This window comes from Vulpes vulpes, chromosome 1 (assembly GCF_048418805.1).
Source record: "Vulpes vulpes isolate BD-2025 chromosome 1, VulVul3, whole genome shotgun sequence".
Lineage (NCBI taxonomy): Eukaryota > Metazoa > Chordata > Mammalia > Carnivora > Canidae > Vulpes > Vulpes vulpes.
The window spans coordinates 149,141,412-149,163,096 of NC_132780.1; the positions used below are offsets into that span (position 1 = coordinate 149,141,412).

At 41.6% G+C, this 21,685-nt stretch overlaps 1 protein-coding gene across 4 annotated transcripts in view; it reads right to left on the reverse strand.

Moving 5' to 3' along the window:
• Positions 1–2,362: 2,362 nt before the first annotated feature.
• Positions 2,363–21,685, reverse strand: part of LOC112914067 (glutathione S-transferase A3) — a 55,011-nt gene continuing 35,688 nt past the window's right edge. For 3 of the 4 annotated variants that reach the window (XM_072733880.1, XM_025991059.2, XM_072733891.1), the window contains 7 exons: positions 20,888–21,051; positions 13,625–13,727; positions 12,394–12,445; positions 11,284–11,416; positions 8,224–8,365; positions 6,589–6,720; positions 2,363–5,715 (listed from right to left, as the gene is read on the reverse strand). In XM_072733880.1, coding sequence (XP_072589981.1) covers positions 5,590–5,715; positions 6,589–6,720; positions 8,224–8,365; positions 11,284–11,416; positions 12,394–12,445; positions 13,625–13,711 — 672 coding nt within the window. In that variant the 5' untranslated portion in view covers positions 13,712–13,727; positions 20,888–21,051 and the 3' untranslated portion in view covers positions 2,363–5,589. Of the gene's footprint in view, positions 5,716–6,588; positions 6,721–8,223; positions 8,366–11,283; positions 11,417–12,393; positions 12,446–13,624; positions 13,728–18,279; positions 18,421–20,887; positions 21,052–21,685 lie in introns of those variants that run through there. The other variant, XM_072733898.1, reaches the window with a different exon arrangement.

Consider the following 21,685-nt stretch of genomic DNA (forward strand, 5'->3'; position numbering starts at 1 on the left):
AATCAAGGTGTCAACAAAGGTGGTTAGTTCTGAGGGCTGTGAGGGGAATCTGCTCCATGCCTGTCCCCTAGCTGCTGGCTTGTAGGAGCATCACTCCAATCTTTATCATAGAAATGGACAATGGAAAAGGAAACTGAGTATGGGACTGATGGACAAAGGAAAAGAGATGGTGGAGAAAGAAATGAGAAGAATGAACTAGAAGGTGTTGAAAGGAAGCATGGAAAACTTTCCAACTTGGCTTCTCAGTCAGAAATTTCTAGTTTCCATTTTGGCAGTTTTCCAACATAGATTTAAGATTTACAGGAAAAAGTGATTTCTCTTCCAGCAAACAGATTGTTTTGAACCAACCTACTCTGAGAAGTTAGTCTGACTCGGCTGCCATGGCTGAGCACTAGATGGCACACTTTCCAGAGCAACGGAAACTTCCTGGTGCCAACAACCTAAGTGCCTTCAGGAAACTCTGTCACTGTGTAGTACACAGCCTCACTGCTCTTAGGTGACTTCCCATGATCACAAATGAAGCCGACCCCAACCTGTTTAACATTCCCTTTCTTTTTTAGTTCACAGATAAAGTCTACTGTCCCACACATCTGCCCTTCTTAGGGCAAAACTTCGCAAAAGGGTGATTGATCAGTAGCGGTTGTCTCTACTCACTTCCCATTTCCTCCTCAACCCACTCTGGTCAGGCTTCTGTCCCACACTCCACAGCGCTCATCAAGGCCAGCAGTGGCCTCCTGTCCCCAGATTCACCCTTTACTCTCCAGTCCTCGTGCTCCTCTCCTTCATGACGCTACTCTTTCCCGGCTCTCCCCTACTTCATGGACACCACCTCCTCAGATTCCTTGACTGGCTCCCACTCTGCTTCCCTTCTCCTCTCCAAATGCTTTCTCTTCCTACATGGGTTTCCAATCAGTCACTATCATCAGAAGTGTGGCCCTGGATGATAGATTGTAGAGGACATTGCTGTTTCTGTCTTGTTCTCCCTTGGATTGCTTGCTCTAGGGGGAAGTTAGCTGATCTATCATGAAGATACTCAAGCAGCTATACAAAGAAGCAGACATGACAAGGGACTGAGAGCCTCATTGCCAACAGCCATGTGAGGGAACCATCTTGGAAGTGGATTGCCTGTCCTTAGTGAAGCTTTCAGATAATTGCAACCCCTGCTGATGGCTTGGCATACAACGTCCTGAGAGATCCTGACCCAGAATCACCTACCTAAGTTGCTCCTGGGATCCTGACCCTCAGAAAGTGTGCTAGAGAATAAATGTTTGTTGCTTTAAGTCACTAACCTTTGGCCTGATTTATTAGGCAGCAATAAATAACCGAGGCACTGCAATAAATAACTGACCTTGCTTACCTCTCTGACTTCATCTTCCAATACTTTCTCACCATGCTCCTGCAACATACGCTTGCCTACTGTGCCTAAAACACACCAAAGTTGTTCTTGACCAAGATCCTTGTCCTCATTAGTGTCTCTAGTTAGCACCCTGTTGCCTTGGATCTTCTCATGCTTGGCTTCTTCCTGTCATTTGTGTTGCACGTTCTGCGGCAACACGATCAGGGTCCTGAGGATAAGGGGATGAGGAAAATAAAAGAAAAGTAAAGAGATGGGGACAGGAGGGACACAGTGGATGATGTCCAAGCAGTGTCAGCTTTATTCAAGGTTCTACAGCATTATGTAGCATAAGCAATACAAAGATAAGGAAATGTCCATTCTTAGCATAGTTGTGAATCCCTCCAAGCTTTCCCTTTATCAGCATGCAAGACAAACCCACAGGCGCCAGAAGATTTAGGATCCTGGTTAATAGATAAGCTTGTTGCTCCAGGTGTATGTACCTCGAAGGAACATTATACATGGTTAACAGACCAGCAAGGACAGCACAGACCCCTATTTAAGTTTATGACCAGGCCAGAATAAATTGTATCTATTGTGTTACGTGGGCGATCACTGTAGAAGCAAGCTCTGAAAACCGTTGCTCAAGCCCTTTCTCAAGCGTCTACCAGCTATTCACCCTTTAGGCTCCCGAGCCTTTTGAGTGAATGAGGGACGCAAGTCCGGGCCTGGTTTGGGTTAGTAACTCTAGCTAGTCCGTGGCCGCCCACACACTTGGACTTAGTCTTCTATGACCAGTCATTTTAAATTAACCACTTACCCACTGCCACCCTAAAAACTCTCCATCACCCTACTCTGTTTTATTTTCCCCTTAGCACTCATCACTAATAATTTTCTCATTGATTTGTTTTTTAACTCATTGTCTACACAGGAAAATGCTCTTATATGTACCATGGCATCCTCCCTGCCTAGAAAAATTCAGGGAACAAAATAGGTGCTCAGTAAACATTTACCAAATGAAACAAAGAATAAAACTATTTAAGTATGATTTATTAGGTCATAATCCTTAAGAATATTTCATCAATTTCCAAAGTCAGAATCTACATTTTTTTTTCTACCAGGTATCCTTGGCTGGCTTGTTGACTTAGAATATCACAATTATGTCAAAATTTCCAAAGGACAAATATTTTCAAAAAACTGTTGGGTGCAGACAGGAGGTTAGCAAAGCTTTTGAGAGAAAAATAGGAAGCAAAGTGGATCAAATATAACATAGATAAAAGTTGTGCTGACTCATGAAAACCTGGTCCAACCAGTTTGGGTTGGCAAAAGTTTCTAGTACTTTTTCTTCAAGAAGATATTGGAAATTTGGCAAGTTGCCATGTATAACAGCTCAAATCTTGACCCAATTGCCCTAGGACAGAGAAATTAATATTTATTTTCATTTCAATTTATCTGTATAATCTCTCCATAGAAACGGTGGGTAGTATAAGGGTCAAATACCAGATGTAAATTATTTTATAACACATATTTTTGTCCTTTAATATCACAGATTACCCAGGAGTGATATTCAAAATACTTGACATCTGCATAGTAAATAAAAATTAATATATGTCAGGATATATACTGAGAATGAATAATATTTCTTTTTACTTTCTAACTAAACTGCATATAGCATTGAAAAAGCAATAGTGCAAGCCAGTCAGAAATCATTGTGATAGTTTCCATTCATTTGTGATTTTTACTAATTATCTCTGTGTTCTGGGCCGTTTCAGTGACGGTGAAGAACATCTACTCTATCAAGGTGGCTCTTTCCTGCACCTGTGACTCGGCACATTCCTGGGTTCCTCTTCTGCTTTTTGCCCTTGTTCCATTGAGAGTAGGGGAGGTAGAGGCCTCCCCTGTGGCTAACCCAGGTGTATCACCATCCCTTGAGGTATCTTAATACTACTCCAGCTTTGTAAATAGGCACTTCACTAACCTCTCCTCAGCCACCCTTTTTGAGATGAGGTGATATCTTAGTTTTCATGTACTCAGAGCACCAGTCATAATGGGGTTAATCTTACTGAGTTCACTTCAAGACAATAAAAAGGGATTATAACGTATGTTCTAAATTGGGGCGGGCTAGATGTGATGAGGTTGAGAACCTCTGTTCTGGAACAAAGGTATAAGAATATATTGTTTGAAGGATGGATAACAAAGGCCCCTTCACCTCATAAACACCTTGAGGACTCCAGTGTTAGATACAGAACAGGTAAATGCAAGGGGAAGTGGGGGCCTCCTGAGAGGACAACTTGGCACATCTTGCTTGGGCTGAATTGACCTGATACTGGGTAAACATAAAGGACCCAAGGCATGTGTCCTGTGTATGTATCTGCCCCACAGTATGCAACTGTGGGGAAGTTCACACTGTGAAAATGGGCAGTCAGGGCTAGGGCCCTGGGCTCAGCCCCATTGATCCTACATGTTTTGGGGGAACGCAAGTTATAGGCACAGTAGTTAGTTGAGGCTAGACATCACTCACCATCCCAGCGTCTCCTGCACAGCAACATGCGGGGAGGCGGGGCAGGGTGGCGGGGAGGACCATATATCTCCCTGTAAGGTTAGGGATCCCAGGCCTAAGTAACAGCAGGGAGAGAGACCCCCACATCTTTTTCTCTGAGGTCACAGAGAAAAGGATGCTGCTGCCGAGGTGGACGAATGGTGGCCAGTGTTTCAACCAAACTGTCTCAGATCAGACAGTCTTTGGGACAACAGGAACTCCACATGGCAGAAAGGGCAGCAAAGAACAGGTACTGCAGCAGAGGACTCCTGGGATTTTTCATCAGTCTCAAGTTGGGTGACTCCTTGAATGGAGGAAAGCTCCTAGGTTGTTGGATTTAGCATTGCAAAAGAGATTGCTGGGGGCAAGAACCATTCTTGCAGTTCTAAGATGGATGCTTGAGTGACTTAAAGCAAACATTTAAAAGATGTGATTTTATTATGTGTGTATCAGGCTGGGTAAGCAGGGTATATGGCTGCACTTCAGTGGTCCCCTATTTTCCTTAGAACAAAATCCAAACTACCCTTCATGACAGACCATGAATGACTTGCAGATTCAAGCAAGGGTGTCCTGATTAGGTTCATGTTCAGCATTATCTCGTGCCCTAGTATGAAGTTATAGATTAAATTGTGTCCCCCAGAAAGGGTAGGTTGACGTCTTAACCCTGGGTACCTGTGAATGTGATTTTATCTGGAAATAGGGTCTTTGCAGTTGTAGTCAAGTTAAGATGATGTCATACTGGATTACGGTGAGCCTAGATTTGATTACTGGTGTTCCCTAGAAGAAGACGGAAATTTGGACAGACACACACACACACACACACATTTATGCCATATGGCAACAGAGACAGAGATTGGAGTTATGCATCTACAAGCCAAGAAATGCCAAGCACGGCCAGCAACCATCAGAAGCTAAGAAGCAAGGAAGGATCCTTCCCTAATGCCTTCAGAAAGAGTATGGCTCTGCTCATATCTTCCTTTCACACAAAGAGCCTCCAGAACTGTGAGGGAATACATTTTGCATTTTTCATCCACTAAATTTTTGGTCACTTGTTACAACAGCCCTAGGAACATGCTATACAAAGTATGTATGACTTTGGATTAGAATTATCTATTTTTTTGTGTGTGTATGTCACTACAGTCACCCCTCATTGGGCAAAGACTATATCTGGCTTGTTTATCTTAATCCAGCTCCTGGAACACAGAAGTCCTATATTATACATAAAATAAATATAATTTCCATAAGTGAGCAGGAAAAAAACTGATTACCTGAGGAAAATGGTTCTGTACCAAAAGAGAAAGAATAAAAGAAAGAAAGAATCAATCTTTCAGGCTGTGGATCAGAAATCTAGCAAAATACAAAAGAAAGAGACTATTTTTGTCTAACTAAAAATGTCATATGAAAATTTCTACTTCACTCTTCTGGACAAAGTATATGACAGCTGTTATGACAATTTTTTAATCAAAGAATCCATGACATTTTTCTCCTTTTATCTATGTTTGAGACCAAGAGAAACCCCAGGAGGTGATCGTGATTTGATATTTAATCAAAACAAAATGAATCGCTTTGCAACTAAATCTGCATAGTGAATTTGTAATGAAATTAGATTTTAAATTTTTGAGAAGTATCCTAGCCTTGTAATAGCCAGGATTTGGATTTAGGTAACACATTTCATCTCAGGAGATTGGTCCTGCATGTGCTGGGCATCCATTCCTGTTCAGTTAATCCTGAAAATCTTCTTTGCTTGCTCTAAACTTTTCTCATCCAAGGGAGGCTTCCTTGGGCTGCCAGGCTGCAGAAACTTCTTCACGGTGGGGAGATTGCTGACTCTGGTTTTCAGGGCCTGCAAGGCACAAAGACACAGACTCAGAATGGAGCCAAAGACCAGCCCCGTCATCAGCACAAGCCAGGGAATCAGAAATGTTCCTAGCAAGGACCACTGAGTCCCCTCCATCAGCACCACAGGGAGGCTGGGAAATGACACCCAGTGAGACACAAAGGTTGGAGGAAGAAAACACAGCTTAATACCATTTTCCCCCAAAGACATCTTTCTTTCAGACTCTATTCAGTTTCAGGTCCCCCTGCCTCCTTCCCTACACATAAACCCTACGGATTCATTGCTCTCATGCAACACAGGGAAGAGGAATGTGTCTGTCACATTTCGACACACATACAGTCTCCAGACAGACCATGAAGATATAGCAAAACTGCCCTGGAATGGAAGACAGAAAATATAGAAAGGTAAACCATGAGACCAGGCAAAACAGTCATTCAGCCCACAGAGAGAGGAACAGGGAGAGAGGGAGACTCTGCCCAGAGAAACGTGATGTCTGCCATTAGGAGCAGGAGTGGAGGAAAGGAAGCAGAAGGAAGGAGACCTGCTCAGGCAGAAGTACGAAGGAAGGAGAGGGACACACCGGGATAAGGAAAACCCCAGAGAAAACGAGGACAGAAACCATAATGGAATAGGGATGTGGAGGTTGATGCTGAGCCCTGGGTCCTTCTCGTGGCAAAGACCATTTCTTTTTCTCAGGGAAGCATTCACTTCATCCCTTGGCATGACAAGATTCTGAGCCTCAACCAGCCCCTAGGAGCTAACTCTGGAGGGAGTTCCAGGGCCAAGAAGATCTGCACAATGATGGGACCTGAGTCCAACTGTTAGATCCTCAGGTGGGAAATGTGAGCCTTCCCTCCTGAAGGCTGTGAGAGAGATCACCTTCAGCAGAGGGAAGTTGGCCAGAAGGCTGGAGTCAAGCTCTTCCACATAGTAGAGAAGTTCAACCAGGTGAATGTCAGCCCTGCTCAGCTTGTTGCCAACAAGGTAATCTTGTCCATGGCTCTTTAACACCTGGAGGATTTGAGGAATCACATCATGAGCTCAGGCACAGACAGCCTAAGACCCTCTGCTCCTCCTTGATGTCTCCAGCCCAACCTCCCCACCTCTCCTGACTCACTGAGGGAGTGTGGGCTTCAGACCCTCTGCATTGCCCCTGACTCAGTGAAACACTGGGTCTCGGCTATTCTTTCCCCTCTCCTCAGCTGAAACCCTGGCTAATGTCTCCCTAAAACATGTGTCCACTGTCTATCTCTTTCAACTATCCTGACATATGCAACTTCTCCTAATAAAATGTTGGGGAAATTAATGAAATTTATTAAGATATTCCAATAATATGCAAATGATAACGTGAAGAAAAAAACCCATGGCACCATCAACTTCAGGAAATTTTGCCAAATACCCTTTAAGGCTATGTACACATAGAAATATGGATAATTAATAGGCAAAGAACATAACACAATTTCAAATACTGTATAGTAATATACATTTTTCATTTATCTTATCATAGGGCTCACTCTGTAATTTCACAGTAGGGCTGTACTCAAATGGGATGACTGTTCAGGTCTTCATCATGTGAATGTGCCCCAAACTCTTAGCACCACAAGGGATAGGAGGATTTCCTGATTACTATGAATTCTTCCCTCCTTGAATAGGGCAAACACACAAGCAATCAATTAACATTTATTCAGTGATTGACAGAATGACCTACTGCCTTATAAGGATGGGTATGTCTGTGTTAACCCTTTCATTTCTATGTATGACCCCCTGTATCTCCCACAATCTTTTTTTTTTTTTTTGGCCCATAGTTTTTATTTAGCACAATTTCAGGTTCTTTTGATCCCAAAATGTTCTCCTCTTACCTCCCAGGAGAAACATTAACTAAGATACCAATCTATGTCTAGTGATGGAACCTTATTTCCTTAGTTTGCATGGTTTTCCTCTTAAGTCTAAAAGCCATGTCTTCAAGGATGTCAATTATTTTTTCTTAACACCTCTCCATCTGTCTGTTCCTCTCCATCCCACTGCCCCCATCTCTGTCTAGATACATCTCATCCATTCATCCTCAAAACACTACCATATTCTCCTGAAGGGCAACTTGTCTCATGTCTCCCTACACATGTTGCCAGAGTGTCTCCTGATGCATTGCTTTCATGGTATTCTTCTGAGATCAAAGCCCCTGCATGGTGCTCTGAAAGATCTATTTCAATCTCCAGTGTGGCTCTCAGAGCCTTCAACAGTCCAAGCTCTGACTGTGACCATAGAAGTCTGCCAGACAGAGAATTCTAGATTGGGTTCCTATTAGTTGAAGTCTTGCTGGAAAACTAAAACTTGGGTATAACTGGTACAATTCTTCCTCACAGTCAGTTTTTTATAAGATGCCTTGAGAGTCATACTAATGCTGCCTTAGTATTCAGGAAGGCCTCTGAAGCGACAATCAATGCCTGAGCAATGCCAGGCATCATCTTTCTTTGTGCTCTAAGTTCACAGTCCCAAAGTACCCAACAGTCCACTTACTTTTTCAAACACGGGGAGATAACGATCTGTTGTTCTCTCTTTGATCAGAGTAATCTTGGCATCTTTTTGATCAGGTGGGCATAGAGGCAAAACCATGATCATTTCATTCAAATCTGCCATACCTTCTGTGTACATATCTATCCTGAAAGACAAAGTGGGCAAATTGTCAAATGTCTTCTGCCTTGATTTTATTTTATTTTATTTTATTTTATTTATTTTTTTAAAGATTCCATTTATCTAGTCACCAGAGACACAGAGAGAGAGAGAGGCAGAGACACAGGTAGAGGGAGAAGCAGGCTGCATTCAGGGAGCCCAACGTGGGACTCAATCCTGGGTCTCCAGGATCACGCCCTGGGCCGAAGGCGGCACTAAACTGCTGAACCACCGGGACTGCCCTCGCCTTGATTTTATAGCTGAAAAATGTACAAGAACGGGCATCAGGAAGTGGTAAAGTAGTTCAGCTCCCACCACATGCATTTTTATATGCAGGTATCCAGCTCTGATTTTTACTCGATTTGAACATTTCATTCAAGAACAACCTATCAAGGTAGGTTTATGTCTAAAATTCTCTTTATATGCATGACCAAAAAGAGGGACAGAGAACATTGGTGACCTGTCCAGAGTCACAAAGGAATTGGTGCAATCCTGTAAGTACCCCTAGGACCGTACCCGGGACTTGCCATATCTGTGGTGACGTGTTCTGTGCACAAATGCAGTGTGACTCGTGTGGCTAAAACCTGCCATCTAAGTGATCTCTAGAGAGAGTCCCTGGCACAGCCATCCCAGTCATGGTGCCTTCCTCTCTTGTCCTGTTACACCACCCAGGCCCATTTATACCAAACATCGGCAGGTTTTCCAATTATTTTCCACAACCTGTCCCCATGTAGTTGCCCATCCCTGGCTTTGTTTGCATTTCTCAAGTCTTCATCTAAAATGTCCCCTAAGGGACACCTGGGTGGCTCAGTGGTTGAGCATCTGCCTTTGGCTTCGGGTGTGATCCTGGAGTTCTGGGATCGAGTCCCACATCGGGCTCCCTGCAAGGAGCCTGCTTCTCCCTATGCCTATGTCTCTGCCTTTTCTCTGTGTCTTCATGAATAAATAAATAAAATCTAAAAATAAATTTAAAAATAAAAAAAGAAAAGAAAATATCCCCTAAAAGGGTGAAAATCTTTGTACATTGCAACTAGTACATACTCTAGGAGATTTGGTTTTATAGTTCCAAACTGGGCTTCCTATAAGAGTCTTTAAAATAAAATCTTTAGGGATCCCTGGGTGGCGCAGCGGTATGGCGCCTGCCTTTGGCTCAGGGCGCGATCTTGGAGACCCGGGATCGAATCCCACATCGGGCTCCCGGTGCATGGAGCCTGCTTCTCCCTCTGCCTGTGTCTCTGCCTCTCTCTCTCTCTCTCTGTGTGACTATTGTAAATAAATAAAAAAAATTTAAAAAATAAAATAAAATAAAATAATTATTAATACATAATTCACATACCATAACGTATAAACTTCTCAAGTGTACAAGTTTGTGATTTTTAGTAAAGACACACAATTTGGGAAGCCAGGGTGGCTCCGCAGTTTAGCGCTGCCTTCAGCCCAGGGCGTGATCCTGGAGACCTGGGATCAAGTCCCACGTCAAGCTCCCTGCATGGAGCCTGCTGCTCCCTCTGCCTGTGTCTCTGCCTCTCTTCTCTGTGTGTCTTACGAATAAATAAATAAAATCTTAAAAAAAAAAAGAAGACACACAATTCTGTACCATCACCATACTCTAATTACAGAATATTTTCATATATCCAAAAGAAATGCTGTATGCTTCTATACTCATTCCAATTTCTTCCCTCCACAACCCCTGGCAACCTCTAAACTACTTTTTGTTTCCATAGATTTGAATGTTCTGGATATTTCATACAAATAGAATCATACAATCTGTGCCTTTGTGTCTGGTTTATGTAACATGATGTTTGCCAGTTTTATCTGTATTGTACTATGCATCCATACTTCATTCCTTTTCATGGCCAAATAATATTCCATTGATGAACAGGCCAATATTCCAATCATGCACATTCATGTCATTTCTACTGTTTGAACATTAAGAACAACACTGCTATAACCATTTGGAGTTTTCTTTGTTTTTTTTTTTAATTTTATTAATTTATTCATGAGAGACATAGAGAAAGAAGCAGAGACACAGGCAGAGGCAGAAGCAGGCTCCCCATGGGGAGCCTGATGTGGGACTCAATCCCAGGACTCCAGGATCATGCTCTGAGCCAAAGGCAGATGCTCAACCACTGAGCCACCCAGGCGTCCCATGCTATAATCATTTGCATAAAAGATCTAGTGTGGATATATTTTCAATTATCTTATGTGTATACTAGTAATGGAGTTGCTAGCATATGGTGACTCTATGTGTAACTTTTTGAGTAACAGCACCTTCTGAGATTTAAATTTCAATCTTGTGGTCCCATCACAACAGAGAAGAGAACCCATAGATATGGTTGTAGTGACTAAAATCTAGCTACTTCAGTCCTGTATCAAAATGGTCAAGATAACCTTGGCATCTGGATAACAAGGTTGTGCTAACCCTTGTCAAGTGGCTAGTCTATATAACAGGCTGATAAGTGAAGTTCTTGGTCATCATTCTTGTAATTTAAGAATCTTTAGAATCAGCTCCTTTGGATCCTTCTGTTCCCCAGCCTTATCTGCTAGACACTCAGACACATTGTCCTTTGTCTCTAGCTGTTGACTAGTATCTAGCTCCTAAAGGCCTGAGTACCTGGAGTGATGATTCCACCATCTTTCTGACTTTATAGTTCATCAGCATTCAGAAAACTGTGTCACCATATGTGCTCTATCCATGGACTGCTTCCTCTTCTGTAACCCCACTTGATGAATCCACTTCAAGTGGAATCCCTCATCCTCACAGCTCTCTGTGGTGTTGGACCTTAACCTATACCACCAAGTCCTATGGCACTACTGGCCATGATCTTCCTGACAGTCCTGCTCACCCAAGGAAGAAACCAAATTTTCACATTAATCATTCATGAAAAAGCAGAAAAAATACCGTACAGGGCTCTCTCCTTTATGTCTTTCCCATAGAGGTTGTATTTGGTGGCAATGTAGTTGAGAATGGCTCTGGTCTGTACCAGCTTCATTCCATCAATTTCCACCATTGGCACTTGCTGGAACATCAGACTTCCATCTTTTAAAGGAGAAAAGAAGAAGTAGAGTGAAATGTTTTATGGATCATTACTCTTTTAGCATGAAAAAACATTTGTTGCCATGACCTAACATATAAAAGGAAACAAAAAATTATTGCCTGGTCACATTTCAACAAAACAGCATTTTGCTTTTAGCTTCCTATAATCCTCTTTGCTCAATCTGCCTCTTACTTTTCACCTATTATTTCATTTATCTTTTTATTTCCCATTTAGATACATGGTAGGTTTCTGTGTTTTTTGCAGTTGATTTACTTTCATGGATATTTTAGGAAATTTTGAGAGAAGCTACAACAGGGCCACCATGACATGCATTTCAAATGAGAAGTCCTTTGGAACTTATGCCATTAGGGCAAATGCTAAAAGAGATTTTTATGTAGGGTGTTTTATGTGCTCTTCCAATTCTCCTAGTGGACAGTTTATGCAGGTCAGGCCCTGTTTTCTTGAGTATGCTGATGTTTGTAGTGTTGGACCTTGTTCTTCATCTCCTTCTTCATATTGTCACCTGGACTTTCAACTAATCCATCATCTCATTCTCTGAGTCTATAATATTGCTGAGTATTCGCTTGTCAACCTTACCAGAGAAAAGAACTCATAGAAACTGCTGGCCTATTTCTACTTTTTTGTTCAACTGCATGTGTTTGAGAGTCCTTGGATGGGCAGGCGATGTGAGATCCTGAACGGACCCAGCTCACTCAGGGTACGAAAAAGCTAGCGAGAGCAAAGAGAGGGAATTCATAGGGAAGGGGGCATGGTTTTTTTAGCAGATACTCAGAGTTCAAGCCCTTCCTAGCCCTGAGTGAGATGGAAGACCTGCCCAAGGAGACCCCCTTACATTGGAGCCACTTTTCTTCCTTTTCACCACTCCCAATTCCCATTACATTCACACATAAGTGTTAAAACCTCAACTTATGACTTCTACCCAATACCCTCATCCAAGGAATTAGATTCTTGGTCTTACCATTTTTTAATTTATCCAAGTCTTCTGGAGTACCTATAAATTTCTCTTCAAACTGAAAAGCAGAAACAGTGAATTAGTTACACCTACAATACCAACATTGCTTCTTTAAAACCATCTAAGATCAGGATGCCTGGGTAACTCAGCAGTTGAGCATCTGCCTTTGGCTCAGGTTGTGATTCCGGGGTCCTGGGATTGAGTCCTGCATCAAGCTCTGTCTATCTTTCCGCCTCTCTGTCTCTCATGAATAAATAAATAAAATCTTTAATAAAAAAATAAAATCATCTAAGATCAAGTTTCATGTTTCTAATTTTTGCCCACAGGCCATAAATGATATTTTGTAGTTTGCTTAAATCCAAATCCAAATAATGCCTAGACACTGTGGTTAATTTCCTTAAGTTATTTAATTGTTTATGTTCTTTGATGAGAGGAAATTTTAATAATGTATTAGGTCAAGTCTGTTCATCTGTCTCTTTTTTTAAAAGATTTTATTTATTTATTTGAGAGAGTGAGAGAGAGAGAAAGCCTGAGCAGGGAGAGAGGCAGAGTGAGAGGGAAAAGAAGACTCTCTACTGATCAGAGAGCCTGATGTGGGGCTCCATCCCAGAACCTGAGATCATCACCTGAGCCGAAGGCAGAAGCTTAGCCAACTGAGCCACCTAGGCACCCCAAATCTGTTCATCTCTGTCTGTCTTTAATTTTTACTTATTCATTTGAGACAGAGAGAGAAAAAGAGAGCAAGAGTAGGGGGGGAGAGGCAGAGGGAAATGGAGAAGCAGACTCCCCGCTGAGTGAGAAGCCCAATGTGGGGCTCAATCCTGGGACCTGGACTCAGGTCATGACCTGAGCTGAAGGGAGATGCTTAACCATCTGAGCAACCCAGATGCTCCTGTTCATCTTTTAATAGCTGACAATTTTTTTTCTTTTTTTAGAGAGAGCATGAGTGTGGGGTGAGAGGTTGTCAGAGAGTAAGGGAGAGAGAATCCTAAGCAGACTCCACACCCAGTGCAGAGCCCAATGCAGGATTTAGTCTTATGACCCTGAGTTCATGACCTAAGCCAAAATCAAGAGTTGGACACTTGACTAATCCACCCAGGCACCCCAAACTGACAATTTTTTTAATGCAAAACTCTTGACATTTCATTTAATAAGAAAATTCTTTTAGTTTATGTGAGAAAAGTACTTTGATAGAGTCAATTTGAGATCCAACTTAAGATGAGGACTCAGATCTAACCTCTACTCCAGCTGAAGCCAGGAGCCACCGGATGGACTCCATTCTGCCTCGTCCATTGAAGTAGTGAAGCTTGGGCTTCCCCGCCATGGTAGTCTCTGGATTTCTTTAAATATGAATCAAAGAACAAATGAATGAATTAATTAACATATGAACGATACCACAGAAGAAAAATGTACTTTTTGATATAGGGTCAAATAGTACCGACAACGCTAAAGGAATATCTTTCCTCAGGACAGAATTGGAAAAGTCCCTAGCATGTCTTTCACGGCCAAAATCATCATCCATCAGTAGCCAACCATGGGAAATTGTTCCAAATCATGCCCATGTCTCCACTGGGTAAAATCTGTTTGTCTTGGCAGGCTAATAGGTGGGAGTGTATGGTAAGGATTTAAGTATGGGTATTAGCAGGACAGGAAAGGATTAGAGAATTAATATTTATTGAAAATCTCCTAATGATCATGACCCAGTGTTAGTCCCTTTGGATATATTATTTCTTTAATCTTCATAACAACTCTATCAACTAGTTATTATCATATCATATTATATCATATCATATCAGCTAATGAGAACAAGGTTCAGAGGTGAAAAAATGGGTCCACAGTCATTCTTTAGTTAGTGATGGACATAGAAACCCACACCTAGGACTAAAAAGAGTAGGGCTAGAACCCACACAAGTGCTGGCCCTGTGAGGGTCATTGAAACCAGAGTACTTCACTGATAAGAAAGGGAGGCGGGACAGAGTTAGTCCTCCACTCCTTGGCTGTTATGCTGCTTTTGCTTAGAGCAAAAGTAGGGCTGAGACTCACCCTTAGCTCGAAAGACCCTAGTTCTTTCCATAGACACAGGATATTAATTCTTTTCTTTTTTTGGCGGGGGAGTTGGTGGGGGATGGGAGGAGGAATTCTACAATTCACCTTTACTTGATACACTTTATAATCTAGAAAAAGGGATATTACTCCATTAAATTTACAGTAAATGGAACAGAACTAACATTTCTTCAGTGTCTGTCACACAATGGGCATTCTCACCTATTTATCTTCATTTCATCCTACAAAAATCACCTGAGGTGGCTTCTGTTATTACTGTCATCTTAAAATTGATGATACTGAGGTTTCTAGAATAACTTGCCCAAAGTAAGTGGTAGAATTGAGATTCAAACCCATTTTTATTCAAACCAAAAGCTTTATTTTCTATATTGGTATTTTTAAAATATTCATGACAATCCTTCAGTGGATTGTGAAACCCACCAATTTTTAAAATGAAGCAGAAGAAAATCGACAATATCTGCATGCATTATGTGTAGAAACATAAACATCTTTTCATGAGGTTTTAGCTTCAAATATGTTTGTTGTGTGTATGGACGGGTGCGTGAGTACACACGCATCTGATCAGTATAATGGTGAGGGATACTTTGGTTCTGCTTGGTCAACAAACTTTGAAAGCCCTTGGTCCATCCCAGCCTGCATGACAAATGAACAAAGCATGGGGCAGCCTGGGTGGCTCAGCAGTTTAGCGCCACCTTCACACCAGGGCCTGATCCTGGAGACCCGGGATGGAGTCCCACGTCGGGCTCCCTGCATGGAGCCTGCTTCTCCCTCAGCCTGTCTCTCTCTCTCTCTCTCTCTCTCTCATGAATGAATAAATAATAAAAATTTAAAAAAATAGAAATGAACAAAGCGGGGAATCAGATAAGGAAACTCAATGGCTTAAACAATGGATGTTCTAACATAGATATGAATAAAAACACACAGGACTCCTTAAAAGCAGGAGTCCCAAAGCCAGGTCTTAAGGAGGAACAGCTGCATATTCTGTGCAAATCTCAGGTTCTGTTTACAAAATATTAAGATTCTCTTGCAGGGATGCCTGAGTGACTCAGCGGTTGAGCATATGCCTTTGGCTCAGGGTGTGATCCTGGAGTCCCAGAAAGGAATATTGCATCAGGTTCCCCGCAGGGAGCATCCTTCTCCCTCGGCCTAAGTCTCTGCCTCTCTCTCTGTGTCTCTCATGAATAAATAAATAAAATCTAAAAAAAAAAAAAAAAAAAAAGATTCTCTTGCAAAATTTTGTTGTGAAATCTGAGACAAAAGATACCTCTCTTTACCCAAGGCATTGTGGGAAGCAAAGGCAGAAGGAAATGTAGATAAGATTAAATGTCTCTATAACCTGTAGCCCATTGATAAATACTTGAGATAGGCAGAGTATAACACTCCTCCAGGAAACTCCCAACTGTCTTACTGTTAATGCTTTACTAGAGGGGAAAACAACTTTAGCTTGACAGTAGCAAGGCCTCTGCTATCCTGTGAATCTTCTTTAGCATATGAAAGTCCTTTTGGAACATCCCTTATCTTTACTTTCCCCCAACCTCTATGTATATAATCTGTTGCTCCTCACAATCCTGGGTATCTCTTCCAGCCATTAAAATCATCTTTTTTGCACCAAAAATGTTTCATTAATTCTGGGTAATAGGCTCTGGACCCCAACAACACTACTCCAAAAAACTATATCAAATGTATATATCTCTGAAAAAGTGCATGTGACTTGAATTTCAAATATCAAAATGTTTTCAACATCCACATTTTTCATGTGGGACTCAATAATTCTAACCTTTATAAAGTAAAGAATTGCTGGGACACCTGGGTGGCTCAGTGGGTTTCATCTGCCTTCAGCTCATATCATGATCCCAGGGTCCTGGGGTAGAGCCCCCAGTCGAGCCCCCAGTGGAGACCCCAGTCCAGCGGCCAGTTGCCCAGTCGGGCTCCCTGCTCAGTGGGGAGCCTGCTTCTCCCTCACCCTCTGCCCCTCTCTCCCCCTACCCTCATGCTTTCTCTTGTGCTCTTTCTATGTATATTAAATAAATAAATAAAATCTTTAAAAAAAAGAAAGAAAGGAAAGAACAGTTTGGAAACATACTTACCTAAGTCTTCTGTCTTGTAACTGGAGATTTTGTTTATTGTACTTTCTTATCATGGGGACTGGAGGTGTGTGTGACTCAGCAGAATGAAAAGGAGAATGGAGCTTATACTAAGTGTGTTAAAGTACAGATCACAGGGCTGTGATAAAAGCCCTCACACTGCCTTACCTATTGACTGAAGGTCAGGATACAAAAGGAAATAATGTTTGTCTTAATAATATTTTATCACTAGGCCCCCCGGGTAAGCAACTTTGTTCCCCTTTTGAATGGGAGGTCACCAGAGGCCTGATGGAGACTGGGGCAAAGGGTGTCAAAGAACTTTGCCTGATCGACCGAAAATGAGAACTGGACAGACTCAATGATTGGCCATAGAGCTACACACGGATATTCCTGATTTGTGCTCTCGATCTGGTGAGTGTGATCACCCCCTAGGACAACTTGAGGAAACAGCTTCTAATGTCCTATTTTAAAGATGAGGAAATTGAAGTACAAAGAGACAAAGTACCTTTCCCACACTCACAGGTTTTTGGAACTCATCTGATTTCAAGTCCAGGGCTCTTCCAGGAAACCATGTAACACTTTGACACCTTTTATGCTTCTCTCCAAGACCCTTGTTTATTTGCTCCCATTCAGAACCCATTAGCCAACTAACGGATGGGGGAGGCAGAGGGTGAAACAGAATTCACAAGTTCCTTTCTTGTTAGCTTATTTACAGGAGCATGATAAGAAGAATATTAATAAAAGCAGACCTCGCTTTACATTGACATCCTAAAGAACTAGGAGTAAAATGAGCACTTATATATTTTACCTGAATAAGAAAGTAGACTTATATTCCTTGAAAGGAGAATATCCTATGATAATTCCAGTAGTAGATGAAAGGAGTTATTGTCACTGGATGTGGCCCTAAATCACAGTGTGTGGATTAGAGAGCGAGAAGGGAGCCTTAGAGACAAATGCCAACTCCTCTGCTTCAGAGTACATAATCTCAGCCAGGTTGTTAAGTGTCTGCACATCAATTTTCTCTTCTAAAAACAGAGATAGTTACATCTACTCTTGAGGCCTGTTGAGAAGTGCAGTGAGATCGTGTACATAAAACTCATAATAGGGATCCCTGTTCCTGGGAGAAGATGGGTCTCTGAGCACATTGGGTAGCGCACATCTTTCTTCTATCTCTATCTATCTATCATCTATCAATCTATCTCTATCATCTATATCTATCTATCTATCTATCTATCTATCTATCTATCTATCATCTATCTCATCTATCTGCCTATTTATCAATCACCTTGTGTATCTATCTATCTCTTGACCCAGAGCGCTCCAGTAGGAATCAGATTTCACATGTATCCAGATGTTGTTTCACAGAGTCATACAATCATTGATTTGGCTTGTGTTGGTTAGTCAGTTTCACACGGTGACATTGACTGTGTGCTAACCCGAATTGCAGGACTTTTGATGAAGGTTCGGGGAGGTCTGGCATCATGAAACACCACCTTTGGTAGCCTCAAGATGTCAGCAGATTTCTGGTTCTGCCCCTACCACATGCAACCCCCAGTGTCTCTCACCTCTGGTCCACCCCCACCCTACCAGCTCCCCAACCCAGGCATTCTGGAGTCTATCCTGTCTCCAGGCTCCTCCATGAGTTCCAGCCCTGTGAGTGGCACCACTAGGCAACAGCACTAGTGCAGAGTCTCACTGTCAACACTTGAAAATGATCGCTTCTCTCCAACATCCTCTTCCTTACCTGGTAATAGCTATTTCACTGAACCTCCTTTAACACTTTGTTTCTGGTTGATGTGTAATGTATTTCCTGCTTTCAAGAAGTTTCCTTCCAACTTTCTTGACTAACATCATTGAGCACTGTCCTGTACTAAGGAAACAATGGCTGCATGGGAAGGAGATAGGAGCATTATTTGGTTCTTGCCCGAAAAGGTCTGTAGACAACAGCAGCACACAAAGGGCCCAGTAGTGACTCCAATTTAATTGGTCCCAACCCCCAAATCATGATTCTCTTGGCCAAGCAAGCCATAGCAAGGTGAAGGCTGCCAGGCTGTAAGCCAAAGATACTGAGCCTTCTGTCCAGGCTGGATCCCTCCTCCAGGGGCAGCCTGACATACTCAATCCCTCTCCCACCTCTACTTATCTGCCCTCCTGCCCTTCAAAGTAGGATCATGCCTCATCCTTGTCAACCCTGCTCTCTTTAGCACCTTGCAAAGTGCTTTTCCTCATTGCCATGTCAGTAGGTACTGCCATAGGTACTGTTTTCCCGTGGATTCTGTTATACCTACAGGGTTCCTGGATTGTTACAGTGATGTCACTATGCCTCTAGTCTCACCTGTACAAAACCTGTCTTTCCCCATGAATATGAACACTGCGGCAGCACATTGTTGACTCTAACATTCTGATTCCATGGGACACCTGGGTGGCTCAGTGGTTGAGCATCTGCCTTTGGCTCGGGGTGTGGTCCTGGGGTCCCAGGATCAAGTCCTGCATCAAGCTCCCTGCATGGAGCCTGCTTTTCCCTCTGCCTGTGTCTCTGTCTCTGTGTCTCTCATGAATAAAGAAATAAAATCTTAAAAAAAAAAAAAAAAAGACTTCCTGAGTTTGGGAGTTTGAGAATTCATGTAAGCTTGGGAGTAAGAGAATTCATGTAAGAATCATTAAGTGATTCTTAAATGGGGATTATTTTGCTCCCGAGCACCCTGAAGGCTAGACATTGTTGGTTTGTCAAAACCAGAAGGGAAAAAAAAACCAAACAAACAAAAGGGAGGGTGTTAACACATCAGTTGGGAGGAGATGCCTCTGATGTGGCATGAGGCCGTGCTTGATGTGCCTCTGAATGCCTTTTATCTACTACTAGTCATTCTGCATTTTATCTGCCTATTTTTCATCAACCTTGTTATCCTAACACACACATTTATTGGATATTTAGTTGGAAATATATTACACTTGAAATTGCAATTGCCTACTGTATCTATGTAGTCTTTCCAGGATAGAGAGCATGGCCATTTTGGAAAATACAGTCATGCTCTTGTTATCCATTGGCACTTATCATTCTACTCTTGGGCTGTTTGTCAATGGCACTAGGATGGAACCTCACCCCCACACTGTGCTCTTTCTAGAAGTACTGAATGAAATGGAAAGAAACTGTGAGAATGTAAACTGTATCAACAGTATTGATGAAGTGACTATTTCTTGTAAAACTTGTAAATAAACTATCACTGTAAATATTTTAAAGGTGTGAAGTTTCCAAATTTGAGGAAATACATGTGTTAACACCATTGTCAAGCACATTCTTTAAAACTAATTAAATGTGCATTTCTATAATAAATATTTATTAATTACAAAAATAAAATACCAATCAGCTGGACCGCTCCCCATAACAGAGAATAAGCCCGCCTAAAATGTCAATAGTACTAAGGTTGTGAAACACTGCTCCAGCCCTTCTCTATGTTTGACATGAGCTGATTGAATCCTAGAGAGAGAATGGGCCTTGCCAGCTATCTAGTCAGAGCCGAGATTTGGAATCTGGTTCTGCTGACATTCACACTAAATTTTTTCTATTATACTAAGTCTTAATTTTTAGTTTTCACATGCTACATAGCATTGTAGGATCATAATTCACAACTGTTGTGTGTTGACTACAATAGTTCTCCTTATCTGCATGGCTATGTTCCAAGATCCCTAGTGGATGCCTGCAACCAGGAGAGTACCAAACCCTATATATACTATGATTTGTCTACATACATACATACCTATGATGAGGTTTAATTCATAAATTAGGCACAGTAGGAAGTTATCAACAATGACTAATAATAAAATAGAACAATTATAAAAATAGGCTGTAATAAAAGTGATGTGCATTTATAACATGAATATTTTTCTTTCTGGAATTTTCCATTTAATATTTTCAGACTGTAGTCACCATGGGTAACTGAAACTACAGAAAGCAAAACACACATTAGGGGAACCTCCATACCTACAGAGAAAGTAAGGCTGGCACAAACACCTACACTCTCTCTTGCACTGGCCATAGTCTCAGATTGCTGAAATGGTTTCATTCTTTTTCCCCTCATATCATTAATTCTTTTCTATCTAAATTCTCCTGCCCTAGATTTCAAATCTCTTCATTTTTACATTTCTGTAAAGCAATGTATCCAACAGCATTGAATTTATCTAACAGCAATTGAATAAGCAACTCTTGATCTGTCCCTTAAACACATCAAGAATGCACAATGTGAGTATAAAATAGATTTTTCCTGGGGCTAAGGACACATTTTAAAGTAGTTTTCTGGTGACCTAGAGATGACGATGTGAGACAATGTCTAAAGATTTATGAAAGCAGTACTTACCTCACTAAAGTCTCTCTCCCACGAGGCTCAGCAGCTCCCGTGCCAACCCCTTATGCGTTTATAAGCTCTTTGACAGTAAGTAATGCCTCCTCTCTGACTAGGGGCCAATAGAGTTCAGTGAAAGAAAAGTCACTCCCACAGTGTTCAGGGCCTTGGCTCCCAAGCTAGATTAGAAGGAAATGACAAGTCATCATCCTCTTATGAAATAACTAGTTAATATGTTCCTTTTCAAGGTTGGCAATTAAAAGATTAAACAAACAATTTCAGACTGATTGGACTCTCTCTGTCAGTAGGTGAGGTATGGCTTTTGGGAGGAATTGTGAGGTTTTCACGAATTGGATGCCAAGACCAAGGATGCAAAACCCTTAACATGAGCCTAGCAGGGAGCTAATGTCAGTAAATGGAAAACAGATCTCTGGGATACTGTTTATATTGTGTTTTAGATAAAATTCAGGGCACCCAATTAAATGTGAATTTCAGACAGATAATAAATGATTTTTTTGGTACTGGCACCAAAATAGACATACTAGATCAATGGAATAGAAGAGAGAGAGCCTAGAAACAGATTCATGATTATATGGTCAATTAATCTTCAACAAAGGAGACAAGAATACACAGTGGGGAAAAACAGAGTCTCTTCAACAAATGATGCTGGAAAAACTGGACAACAACATGCAAAAGAATGAAACTGGACCACTTTCCTACACCATACACAAAAATAAACTCAAAAGGGATTAAAGATCTAAATGTGAGACCTGAAACCATAAAAATCCTAGAAGAGAACACAGGTAATAATTT